General features: G+C 34.9%; 1 protein-coding gene across 1 annotated transcript in view; it reads left to right on the forward strand.

The window, feature by feature from the left end:
* The window catches only part of LOC132107051 (exostosin-1), a 333,524-nt gene that overhangs the window by 1,596 nt on the left and 317,255 nt on the right, over nt 1–14,673 (forward strand). Inside the window, exon 2 of the mRNA XM_059513195.1 lies at nt 656–1,732. Within this exon, the coding sequence (XP_059369178.1) occupies nt 765–1,732 (968 nt within the window). The 5' untranslated portion in view covers nt 656–764. The remainder of the gene's footprint in view (nt 1–655; nt 1,733–14,673) is intronic.

The following is a 14,673-nucleotide window of genomic DNA, read 5'->3' on the forward strand; positions in this document are numbered from 1 at the left end:
ACAAGCATATATGTATACTTGAAAGTACTTAAAGTATAAGTGTATATACAATTTATTTTCTTTTACAAAAGTTTTAGTATCGACAAAAATAGAAATTAGTTAAATAGACAAAGTTGCGACTTTCACCTGAGGTGGTTACTATAGCAACAGAGCACTTTCTTTAAGGATCTGTATCATGTGGTAATGTCGCCAAAATATAAATAGCCTACTGTCCTTGCTTATGACTTTATTATAGAGTTACACATCACAAATACATGGCACGAGACGAATTGCTGATGGCGCCACAAGATTTACTTTGAAAAAGTAGACCTCCCTGGAAGTCACACTTATTATTATTTTTCCACACTGGTGATCATAATGATAATAAGTCTACTTTTTAAAAGAAATAGTAATTCTTAAACAAGCAGTCTACAGTGGGGTCTAAAACTCGGTTATCCAGTAGCCTACATTTGACATCATTTTACTTTATATGTTTGTATGTTTTCAATTTTTCTAGGTTCAAATTAGATGCTGAACCCCAGATTTTCAATGTGGTCTTATTGTAAATTATTAATAATAAAGTCTGTATTCAGATGGAGTAACAATACTAGATTCTGTCATGTTCTTTCTGGTGTGGAAAGCTAACATGACCCTCTCTGTATCTCTATGCTTACAGTGGTCCGTGCAATATCGGAATGCTCCTAATGGTATGAGAGCTGGTCCCGTGGGTTTAAAGTCGACCCTCTTTGCTTCCTTCTTGTCCTGCCCTGCTTCTCGCTGTCCACATGCAGGCGAAGAAGCGATACCTGCTGGTATCTGTGGGGGCCTGTAGCCTGCTACTAGCCTACCTGTGTGGCCTACAAATCGGTGAGTTCCACAACCAGAACCATGCCGAGCTTTACGGAGTCTCACAGGACGCTGGTGTCCCACCTCGGCCGCCCCGCTGGCCAGAATGGGTGGATCCTCCCCCGCAGACGTACCTTGGCGAAGCCGAGCAGGAAGAGGACGGACCCCTGCTTCTTCATCAACACACGTCTCCTCGCGAGAGACGAGAAATACAGAAGAACATCTACAAGAGCCGGCGATGTCGCATGGAGACCTGCTTCGATTTCCAGCGCTGCGAACGGGGGTTTAAAATCTATGTTTATCCATCTCAGAAGGGTGAAGTGCCCTCGGAAAGCTACCAGAAGATTCTGGCAGCCATCGAGGAATCGCGGTTTTACACGACTGACCCTAATGAGGCCTGTCTGTTTGTATTGAGTATAGACACTTTAGACAGAGACCAGCTGTCCACTCAGTATGTACATAACATCCGAGCCCGAATTCAAAGCCTCCCTCTGTGGTACGAAGGGAGGAACCATCTGATTTTTAACTTGTACTCTGGAACGTGGCCTGATTATACGGAAGAACTAGGCTTCGATATCGGTCAAGCCATGCTGGCCAAGGCCAGCACCGACATGGACAACTTTAGACCGCACTTTGATGTGTCCATCCCTTTGTTTTCAAAAGACCATCCTCAGAAAGGAGGGAGCAAAGGTTATCTGAATCTTAACAATGTCCCTCCCTTACGGAAATACTTGTTGGTCTTCAAAGGGAAGAGGTATCTAACTGGCATCGGTTCTGAAACCAGAAATGCTTTATATCATATACATAATGGGGATGATATCATTTTATTGACTACCTGCAAACACGGGAAAGACTGGGAGAAACATAAAGATGCAAGGTGCGACCGAGACAATGAAGAATACACAAAGTAAGTCCTACGGTTTCCTTTCTTTATCATGCTGGTGTAGCTCATCTAAAAGGAAAAGTTCACCCAAACATGGAAATTATATCTTCATGTTGTTCAAAACCTTATGATCTATATTTTTTTGTGAGGGACAAAATAGTCCTCAAAATATCATTTATTTTGGTCCACAGAAGAAAGAATGTCATATAGGTTTGAGATGACATGAGGATGAATAAATGATGAAAGAATTTTGGTAACACTTTATTTAAAGGTGTCCTTGTTACACTTTACATGTACTTACTATGATAATAACAATTACTTATGCATAATTACATGCAAGTAATCCATGCCAAATTCTAATCCTAACCCTAACCATATAGTATGCAGTAATTTAATATTACACAGTGCTTCAGTGAATTATTACACCATAACAAGGACACCTTAAAATAAAGTGTAACTGAATTTTCATTTTTGAGTGAACCATCCCTTTTATTTATGCTACTGAGGTGGAGATTGTTTTTGCACGATTCATATGAATCTTCGGTTGTGGCTATACTTTTAAACACCATAGAGGATTGAAAACACAATGGCAGTATTTAATGTCAGAGTGATTTAGGCTATTGCTTGTTTTGTACTCTAGACTGTAGTGTTCATTATCATGGGAATACTGCTATAAATGGAAGTTCTGTTGCATTTGTCTAGCTCAGGAAAAAAAAGTGCTGTGAAAAAGGACTCTAGAGGTCTTTTAGCCCGAAACAAAGCCAATCTTCAACTGTTTGTGACATTAATGTGAACAGTTTGTGTAAATATACAATTTTTGCTAGATTTATGTTATAGAGTTTAATTCTCTCAGGTACAAAGATAAGAAAGTGATTGCCTTGTATTGGGTGCAATGCAAATTGTTTATTTATTTTGCTAAGATGTGAGCTGTAGGCACTGACTGCATGTGGAACTAGTAGCAATAATATAAAGCATTGTCTATGAATCATGAAATATTGTGTCCTTTGAATAGTTTAACAGATTTTATTATATATATTAAAAAAACAAATAATAAAAAAAATAATAATTTACTATGTACTATGACACAAACATACCCTGGGTCTTTCGCCAATGTTTATGAACATCCTGTCAAATAGTTTGGGAGTTTATATTAATTAATTCCATTCAAGTTAATGTAAATTCTCTTTGGAGTCTCCACTTTTGTAATGGTGGTATTACACAGATATTACTATGCAATTATCATGTAATTACATAGGTGCAGTTTGTTTCCAGATTCTGAATGTTACAAGAAAAAATCGACGTACAAATATTTAATGTGTGTGCTAAGGATCATGGTATCACATGGAGAATCAGACTGTGGCCGAAGCAAAAAGCCGGAGTGTCATTTCAAATGGTTAAAGTTGCAAATGATGCAAATAAAAACTAAGAGTATTACATTTTAACAACAGTCTATGCACTATGCAAATCTGAGAATTAAAGTACAAAAATAAATGTAAGTAATAATTTTTATATTGGTTGCCACAAGGAAAATCACGACAAGACAAATGTGAAAAGCCAGAGTGTTGTTTCAGATAGTTAAAGTTGTAAATTGTGCAAATAAACCAGTGTCAAAGAGCGTTTTTATAACAGTCTACACATTTTGGGCATAAAAAAAACTATTGTTATATTAAATTAACCCTAATTTTCTCATTACTTATTTATGATTTACATAAATAATTCATAACAATAGTTATAATTAAACCAGTAAGTCCCACATAGGACAGATGAAATCATAGCATATTTAAGGATTTCAACAGTTTAGATTTACTCCCTGATTTTAAAATTAAATGCTCCACAAAGCAATTTCAGGTGTCCTACTTTTGGCCATTTGGTTTATTAAAGAGTACTGCATTAATGTATAATGTAGTGCATTAAAGAGTTGGCAAGATTAAACTTTTAAGTCATTTGTAGATCATCAGACTGAAGAACATAAGGTTAGAAGGTCTTGGCTAGCATACTCTTATACTTAAAATGAATTGAGAGGATTTAAGAGAGGCAGTCAATAATTGGCCCTCAATTGAATTAAGCAGGAGCTTAGATCACACACACACACACACACACACTGCTTCTGTGCCCAGAGATGATTACAGAGTCTGATAGAATCACTTACTGCTCCTAGTCTGACCCACCCACATAGACACTGCATCATAATCTGTCGTATAAAATGTACAGAGTAAGATGTCTAATTTCATTTCAAAACTTTGGACATGGTTATATACAACTGGTGATATAGTTATCATGAATTGAAATGGATTGTACTGCTTGTGGCTCATGGTTTTGTTATCTGGGCTGTTAAATAGTCCTGTGTTATCAATGTCATTTCTATTTTAGCAATGTGTGGTGTATCTAACTAGTCTGTAATCTTGGTTTTGTCACACTGATGGTGAACAATAACAGGTGAGGCATGAGTTGGATCATTAATGGCATTTTTTTCTTCTTAAAACATTATCTCAGAACAATTTAGCAGATTTTAGATTTTATTTTGTTCTAAAACACATGCATACCCTGGGTCTCTAAAAAATCTTTTTATTTGTTTATTTTTTATGAACAGCCTTTCAAAAAGCAGTGTGGAAATATGTTTGCCTGTTTATATGAAGAACTGCATTGTAAAAAGACATCAGTATTACGTCCAACTTTGTTTTAGTTGTCCCTGATTGTCTCTGAGGTTGTTACAAAGTTATCACCATGTAATTAATATGTTATTAAATAGGTGCATTTGCATTTCCATTCTGAATGTTGCAATAAAAGAAGACAGTAGTATATTGTGGCTCACGATTTTCACAAGGAGAATCACATCGTGGCAGAAGCAGAATCCGAAGTGTTTTTTTTTTTCAAATTGTTAAATATGCAAATGTTGCATAAAAACAAGAGCATTAAATGTTAACAGTCTATATGCACAATGCAAATGTGGAAACTAAAAGTGAAAAAAAAAACATGGATATAACAATTTATGTCAAATTAACTCTAATTTTTTTATGGTGAACAATAACAAATGAGCTATGAGCTGGATCTGTAGTGGCATACACTGTAAAAAAAAAAAAAGAATCCGTAAAAAAACTGATAATGTACTGGCAGAAAATTACCAGGACATTTTCCATTAAATTTACGCACACTTCCTTCAATATTAAAACGGAAAATTCTGTAGATTAACATTTTCTTCCGTACCATAAACAGAAAATCTGTTATGTAGAGATTTAAAATATATATATATAGCATAGGCCTATCTTTTGTAGCAAATAAATCCAGCACTATATGTACAAATTGAACATGGTTTATTCTTACCTCATGTGAACATTCTTAAAAATGCGTTCAGTAGCTTTTATTTGCCTTAAACAGGTGAAGACCAAAATATTGTGACATTAATTAATTTAACAATGTGAAAAGGGGTTAAAAATTAATGGGGTTAAAAATTAATACAAAGACAGGGCTGTCATTAATAACAATTGCTACAGACTTATAGTAAAGTGAAATGACACCATTTTCCCATAGAACACAACATTATTTAAAAGCACAAAATGTGAATTCTGACATCAGTTACTCTCCCTCATACCATTCCAAATCCAAACGATTTCCATTCATCTTTGAAACACAACTGAAGACTATTTTTTATGAAATCTCTGCTTTCTGTCCCTCCATTGACAGCCTATGCAACTACCATTTCAAGGTCCAATACAGTATAGCTGTGAGATTTAATTAAAAAGGATCTTCATTAGTGTTCCAAAAATGAACAAACGTCTAACAGGATTGGAATGAGATTTTTTCATATAATATTATGAGTGAACTAAACCTAGTTAGATTAACTAACCTCTTATTCATGCTAAATTATCTGCATCTACAACTGACATTGAGAAAAAATTAAATAAAAAAATATCACAGATACCACAACAAATTCTGGCATCGGCATCGGCAAGTACATGAACCCATATACTGTACCGATCCGATACCATTTTCTTAAACAAGACCTAGTTATGACCGCTAGCTTTGTCTAACCGCTGCACGGTTCTTCTTCACTGCTCAGAATGCATTGCAAACAAAAAGGAAATTGTGCTGTGTTGCCACAAGCAACCCCTGTTTAGAGCAACAAAGAAGAAATGAAAATGCATTAGCAGCACTGATCTATATAAGACTGGATCGCTCATCGCGTTCTAAACTGCCAACAGACAGTGAAGCCACTTCTATATTATAGATCAGTGGTTAGGAGTATGTCCGCTGTTTAGCAGTATTTCAGACTGGACCAACCAGACAGTAAAACACCGACTAGGGATGCCACAAGTACTGGCACTTCACTACCAAGTCGGTGCTAAAAATTTAAAAATGTGATGATACCAGCGTCTCTGTAGTACCAGTAGTAAGTTACCGACTCCCGAGTATATTCAGTACCCGCAGCTGGGTTCAGTCGCTTCCGTGTTAGTCTAAGCGCAGGGCTCCAGACTGTAGCCGAATATATATACTAGTGTTTGTGAATATTAAACTGCAAAATACTATTTAAATATTACTCCTGCAAATTCTACATCTCTCTGGGAGATGGGTGCAGATGCGCGGGAGATGTGTCACTATATGAGGACACAAACACATTTTCACTTCATGAAAATTTACAGTTTCATTTGAGAAAACTGTTCGGTTTAACGTGAGTAAATTGACAATATATTAAGCTACTGTTGTAGCCTACAGTAGATTTAGCTATGTCTCTATGTAGTAATAATAATACGTCTTTATTAATATTAATAATTATGCCAAGTCGGTTGCTTGTTTTTTACTTGTTTTGTTGTAAAGAGATTATCTGATTAATATATATTTTTTTATATTCCTAGACTTATATGTTGCAGTTTTTTATACAGTTATATTGTAAAACTAAAATACCTTTTTTAGTTTGCGGTGTTAGATTTTTGCTGTATTTGAAGTTCTTTTTCGCTTAAGAAAATAAATAATATTACTGTCAAATTCATATCAGATAATAAAAATACTGTAATAAATACAGTAGTTCACCATGTATTTGTTCATGTTTTATTAAGGGATGAGTCTGAAGCACACCATAAAATAATTCTAGCAATTTACATAGGGCTAGTAGTATATACAGCTGTTTATACAGATACACACCAAGGTATCGGATCAGTACTCGGTATCGGCTAATTCCCTGAGCCCAGGTATTGGAATCGGTATTGGGAAGAGAAAAAGGGTATCGGAACCAGGGTTTCCGTTGTCCGGTAATTGCCGGACATTGGCCGGAAAAAAAATGAAATGTCCGACAAAATTAAATCTCTCCGGTCAAATTGTCCGATTAAAATTGCCTAATAATCCCGCCCCCCTAACACAATCTGAATTTGATAATAAGCCTAAAATGTATAAAGCAAAAACACACCGAACTTTGGCTATGTTATAAAGGAACAGGCTCATTTGAAAGTTATTAAACATTATTAAATGGCTTGGTTGAATTCCAATGTGGAATGCGGTCTGTTATTTCTTGATATCAGACCGCTGCGAAGCACCAGCGGCGCCAGGATTTTGATTGTAGGTGGGCCTACCTGAATTTAATGTGTAATTAGCATAGGTAAAAAAAAAAAAACCTTAAACATGATTTTTTGGTTGCTTTATTAATACAATGACAATTTCATTTAATTTATTGTTTAATAAAATTATAGACCTATTATTTTTAGTTTATTAACAGCAACAACAGCTGTAAAGATGTTGTCGATCGCAATCTCCGTAGTGAACGCGCCTATAGAGAGAAATGCACATCATGGATTACATAATCAGAGAGTAGCCTATTTCTTTTCGTTTTAAATTGTTAAAAAGACATTTCAAGCTTTCTTAAGATATATTTCATGTCTGTGACGCCTACGCTGAGTTTCGTTAAATTAGGATGAGATGCGCTCCAGTTCACAAGCAATGCAAGTGGCCGCGAGGGCGCCTGCATTATTAGGCCTATCGTCTGCTATATTTGCTTCTTATGTATTAAACCCAGGCAATTGGTTGATACAATTTATACAAAACGAAATTGTCTTTCTACAAAACAAAACTTAATTAAGTGGTCAAAATCATGTCTGACCCGCTCCATGTCTCTCGATATTGCGCATCCTATCTTACTCGTGCGGTTCACTTTTCACAATCAACATAAATAAAAAAATAACATTATAATATTTTAACAAATATTAAACTAAATAAGCTTATTTAATGGCTACAACACGTATAGTCGACCTAGAATCTCTATTTGTACAAATTGCTGCACATTCATTTCATTCTGAATTTTGCACACATAAGTTGAAAGGCATTTGTTTGTGTATGCATGTAAAACATATCTGCAACTTTTATCAAGTTCACTGATAATTATGCGTGCGTTTATGAATTATTATCTTAATCTATTATGAAACAAGGACGAAGCATATAAACTGCTTTGTTTGTTTAGAATGGAATGGATCGCAAATAGATCCAAATGAAGAAATGAACCATAGTAGAACATTTTTATTTCCGTCTATTTGAAAGTTAGGCTAATAAACATGTTGCATTCGGCGGCCTGATTATGTCATTTTTTACGTTACATAGCCTGCCTCCAGTTTTCCTCAACTTGACTAATTAAGAGGCAATACTTGACCGGCATATCATCAAAATGTCCAGAAAACGAAACTTCTGCCAGTCACTTTGACCGGCACCATTTTTTTCTAGCGGAAACTCTGATCGGAACATTTCTAATTTGAATATAAAGAACAAAAATGAATGCACTCATGCCCGACATTTTAATGTTAAACTAAGAGAACTATACAATCTAAATAAAGATCAGGGCTTCAAGTGTTTCTCTGCTTTTAGTATCTCTTCCCATGTGCCCGTTTGAGGAAACTACTTTTCTTTTTTTCTTTTGCTGCATGTTCAGTCCTAAATTGAGATTTGAAAAAAACTCGGAATCTAGAAGTAGTTCATATATGAGTCTTGGAAGCGTAGATTCCCTTCATCTGAACCTCTGAAGCTCGTTCAGGATTTCTTCACAGGAAGAATTATGACAAGGATGTTAATGACAAGAAATGAAAATTAATGAAAGTGAAGTACAGAGAAACATTCAGAAAGGGTTTAGATTGAATTATCAAGTTCCAGTTTAAAATAAGTTTTCAAATCTCATTCTACAACCTCATCATCATTCTACCACCTCATCAGTCAGTTAAATAAAAACAACTGCTCTTGAGCCCTTAGTCACTTTAATCAGACTGAATAAGCTTTTTTGCACTAAAAATCTTTTTATCTGCAATGTTTGTTCACTTCACTGATTTGCACTATATCTGCCATGTGCCTTGCACTGCTTTATTTTAACTTTATTTTAAATTTTATTTGATGTCTTTTTTACATTCTTTTATTGTATAGCTGTATCTTGTATTTTATATTTGATCTAGATTTTTAGGCCTACTGTTAATGTTATCTGTATGCACCGAGGGTCTGAGAGTAACGCAATTTCGATATTCTGTATGTATGGACTTTACATGTGGAAGAATTGACAATAAAGCAGACTTGACTTGAAACTTTAAACATTGCTTATAAAATGCTAAACTTGCATTTCCAGTGGTCTCCAATTGCATCGGTCACGTGATCTTGTCAACAATGATATACTTAAAGAGATAGTTCACCCAAAAATGAAAACTGTCATTAATCACTCATCTTCATGTCGTTCTAAACCCCTAAGTCATTCAATTATCTTCAGAACAAAAAATTTACATAAAAGTACAGTTGAACTACTGATGTCACATGCACCCTTTTCACGATGTCCTTATACTATATTTCTGTGCCTTGATCATGGTAGGGCACCTGCTGTCTATGGAGGGTCAGAAAGCTCTCAGATTCCATCAAAAATAACTTAATTTTTGTTCTGAAGATGAACAAAGGTCTTACAGGTTCGAAACAACAAGAGTGTGAGTAATTAATGACAGAATTTTTGTTTTTATTTTTATAATATCTTATTATTTTCAACTAAATGGCAACATAATCAAAATGCTTTATACACAGTTTCATTAGATATGTTCCTTACATTTGTATGAGTTCCAGCGTAGGTGCCATTCTCCTCTAGATGTTTTATGTTTAAAATAAATCAAAGAGAATGTGTAGCTCGGCCACAATGGGGGAGGAAATTATAACTTCTTGTATGACAGCAATCTGGAATCACCAATAATAATAAACAAAGAAATTATAAACACATTGTAAATTCAGAAAGCCACTCCAAACATTGATTAAATCTTAAACAACTTAACTAACCAAGTTAACTGAATAAACAACTCAATGACAAATTTTTTTGTCAGTGTTGAACATCCCTAATGGTAAATAAATATGGAAGCATATGGGTAGCGAAATTCAATTTGAAATATGCAAAATGGCAATGCAATACATAAAATGGTAATGTAGTTTTGTATTTTAATTTACATTTTACCATACATGTGTCAAATTTAGTGCAAAATGAAAATGCAGTTAATTTACATTTGCCATTTTCTACACTAGTTGTAATATGCAAATTAAAAACATTTGTATACTTTATAAGTTGCAAAATTACAATGAAAATGTATTACCCAAATTGATTAGATATGTTTAACATGTCAAAGCAAAACCTGTAGCAAAATTATTATTAATTGCTTTTTTTCCTAAATGCATTCAGACTTGGGATTACATTTTCATCATAATACCTCGTGAAAATTGTAGCAAAAATGCAGTGAGAATTTCAGAATGCATTCTGAGCCAAATGTGCAGCAAAATGGTGATTTAAATCTTTTATTTTTCTTAAATGCATTGAGTCTTACATATAAGACGTTTCAAAAGCATTTTCATTTAATACCCCATGATGAATTTAGTTTAAGTCAGTGTGAAAAGCGTTTGGTTGACTGAATTTTGACCTATTGTGCATCCTGTTGCAGAGCCCCACCTTGATGTAGCCTAACGATTGACAGTTCAGTGGCGTGTTGCATTTTCAAATGCATTTCAAATCCACACTGACTTTACATTCATCGCGAGGTATTAAATGAAAATGCAATTGAATGCAATGCATTTAAGAAAAATAGAAATTTAAACCAACATTTTGCGGCACATTTGGCTCAGAATGCATTCTGAAATTCTCACTGCATTTTGCTACAATTAACATGGTGTATTATGATGAAAATGCAATCGCAAGTGTCCTACCCCCAAGTCAAAACTTATTTTGCATTTAAAACAGCATTTAAATGATAATTTTACTACAGTTTTTGCTTGGACATCTTAAACATATCTAATCAATTTGTGTGATTTGTGAGTTATTTTGCATATTAAAATTATTGTAGGAAATGGCGAGTGTAAACGATATAATAGATTTTTCATTTTGCACTAAATATTGGACATATGTACAGTAGGTGGCCATCCTATCTGGGGCTTACCGCCGCGTGTACCGCGGTGGTAACTGTAATTCAGTCGCATGTTAAAATCATTCGCGAAACTACGGCCAGGTGGCGCAAAGGGACGGATTGCGAAATGAATGTAATTGTAAAATGAGATGAAAGAAGGAAATAAACCAACAATAACATTATGATATAACATTGGAACATTTAGAAAAAAAAAACATTTTTTTTTTTACAATTTTTTAAATGTAGGATAGTCTTAGGCTACAGTCTACTAAACAAAAATTAAAAGAAGACCTTAACATAAAGGATCATATGCATGCTATTTTTATTAAACAGTAAATAAATATAAGGCCTATATATATATATATATATATATATATATATATATATATATATATATATATATATATATATATATAAGCTAAATGTTTTAATTTCATTTTCATTTCGGTTCATTCTTGGTTTAAAAAAATCTTCAGGTTCCATAAGCAGAGCGAAAATGGGAACGGTCCAGCATTTAGCAATAATTAGTATTAACTCTGTTATTATTCTTGATTTTTCAAACTACCAGCATTTTTGAATTATGCCTTATGTGTGACCAAAAATTAAGTATTATTTGTTTCAGCTGTTTGAGCGTGCTGGTGCCTCGCGCACATATTCACCAGACATTCGGCGTGAGCACTTTGACATATTTTTAATTATGATTTTTTTTCATCGATACTGAAACGCACACAGCATATTTACCTCATGAATAATAGTTAAGCTTCAAATGGGCAACATCACAAATATGGAAACGTTTGATTTCTCCCGATTGAGAAAGCCAAACCTTACCTTATGCTTAGCTTTAAATTATTATTATTATTATTTTTTTATTACTAAGCCTATATTATTATATACTGCAATTATATTTATCCATTAGAATTATATATTTTTAATTATTGTTTTGTTCTGATAAATTTGTTTAATTTAAAGGATTTGTTGTAAAATATTTTCTTATAGCCTTTTTTTTTTTCCTCTCACAAATTCTGATTTATTTGTTCGCGTGTTTAAAAAAAACATGCAGCAAACGAAAATAGGTGATTGATCCGTTAAAATGAAACCTATACACGACATATATTTTTTTCCTCTGACAAACTTAATTAAATTTTTAGCATGTTTAAAAAATAAAAAATAAAGAAAACATTCAGCAAATGAAAATAGGCGATTAATCCATTAAAATGTGTTAAAAATGTGTCGCAGTATCAGTATTGGAGAAGTGCTGGATTTTCGTTTTTTTTTTTTTTGCCCCGCAACTCACTTGAAGAAGTTCAGATAAATGGAAACACCATACACTATGTAACAATCCTTATCGTCATTGGAGAGTGTGTGCCGAGGCTCATGAGCAAACGACCGCGCGGACAGGTGCGCGTGGTCAGTAGGCTTCAAAAGCAAAATTGCACATGTGCAGGCAGAGTGAAGAAGCTCATTGCTACTCGAACCTGTGCAATCCGTCAGTAAAAAAATATAAAGACAGTCAGATGTGCAATAATTATGGGCAATTGCAGAGCGGACCATCAGCCTGCGCATTCAGAAGTATAAATTGAAGAAGTCTGCGTCCGCGCTGGCCGTGTCTGCATCCGGATTGCTCGTACAATCGCAACTTCTTTGTGTTATTGCTTTCAAGCTGAATCTCACAAAATTGGTCAGCTCCCGACAGCATCAGGTGTTTTATTTATGGGGAGTAGAATTGTTTATTTCAATGAATGTGATAGATTATATATCATAATAGTTAGGCTATAATATTATAAATCAGGTTGGCTTGTATTGCTGACGTAATATGTATATTATATGCGTAGACTTGCACTTAGACCATAGTGCGGCCCGCTGGAAAAAAAGGTTGAGAACCACTGATATAAAGGTTGCTGTCCCATTTTATACAGGAATTGTTCATTTAAAAAAATCTAATTATATTGTTAGTTCTAATTATATTGTTAACACAAGTTTGCATATGTTTAGTTTTATTCTGTACACTATCTATTAGCCTATAAAACAGAATTTATACTTAGCTGTTGCATTAGGCTACCCTTTTCACCTTTTTGCAGAATGAAAAAATTAAAAACTCTGAAAACATGCTTGCACGTTTTTATTTTAGTGTAATTTCATAGATTAAAAAAAAAATGTTTACATGCATCTTAAGGATCCCTAATTGTGAATGTGAGGGGGGTGGCACGATCGTGCTCTGCCTAGAGCGGCATTTGAGCTTGCGCTGGCCCTGGGCTCATGATCAATAAGTTGTATAGATACAGTCGGCATCTAGTCATAGCTGGGGGCGTGGCGAGGGCGGAGTCGGCGTGGGGGAAAACACTGCGAACATCGTGTGTTTTTGAATGACAAAAATGCACATATTGAGCACTCATTCCCAGAGACACGTAGAACAATTGTAGTCTCTTTTAACTTTAATATTCATATACACTAGTCCATATCGATATTTGATATGTTTTACAGCCCTAATGTAGATGTATTCATTCAAAAATAGCCAAATTCCGTGACGTTCTGCTTTATACAGCAAGTTCTATTTTTGACTGGATTCCGCGATTCAATCGCTTCGCAAACACAGATGGGGTGAATTTATGAATGAAAGTGTAAAAGTTCTGACACAAAACTAAGTTGTTACGTGTCCACACGCTTTTTTAAGTGGGTTTATGTTCAACACTAGGCTAACGTTACATAGTTTAGCTTCAGGTAGAATGATAAGGCTAATTATATATGCATGCCACTTTCTGAAACAACTTTACACAGTTATGATAGCGTTAATAATGAACACGATGTTAATATAGCCTGCCTGTGATGAAATGCCGACTGCACACATACACATGCTTAGTCTTGGGATTCCACAACTTCCCTTGATCATCCTCACAACTTATTGCTTGTAGCCATTTTGTCATCCTTTCCGGTTCTGTATGTTTATTAGGAAGGATGTAGAACTTCAATTCATAATTTGTTAGTTTATTGGAGGTACAGAAAACGACACAGCAACTCTTCGGCGTGATTGTCCATGTATTTCAATTGGCGCCCAGGCAATGTTTTCCCCCACGGGCTAAATTCACATCACGTGACGGGGCGTTCCCGGGGGCGTTCCCAGACCAACCGTCTGTATCTATTGGCCTCAATCTGATTCAGTAAAGTCAAACCGCAGACAGTGAAGCCTCGAGACCCGTGCGCTGTGAGGCGGGAACAGAGGATTCCGCTTGGTCTTAAAGCCTCCCGCAAACATCCACGATCACAAATAACAATGATTTTCGTAAAATAATGATTAATTATTAATTGATGATTTGTTATTATCATTATGGTCTTGTGAAAATAATAATATGGGCTGCGAGAAAATTATGAATACAAAGAGTACTTCTGAGTGAAAGCATGTTTCAGCCCAGTAACACACCGTTCCTCAGAGCCAAAACACAGACCGAATTCTGTTCAGCTGGAGGGGGTTGGGTTTTGGGTAGTTATTCATGGATTGTGGGGGTCGAGATAAAAGTGTGAATTGCTCTTTCATATGGACAGAGGCTTTCACTTGCTGAACCGGTTTATATAGGACTGTTGTTTTGGCTATAT

Source organism: Carassius carassius, chromosome 27 (assembly GCF_963082965.1).
Source record: "Carassius carassius chromosome 27, fCarCar2.1, whole genome shotgun sequence".
NCBI classification, from domain to species: Eukaryota; Metazoa; Chordata; class Actinopteri; order Cypriniformes; family Cyprinidae; genus Carassius; species Carassius carassius.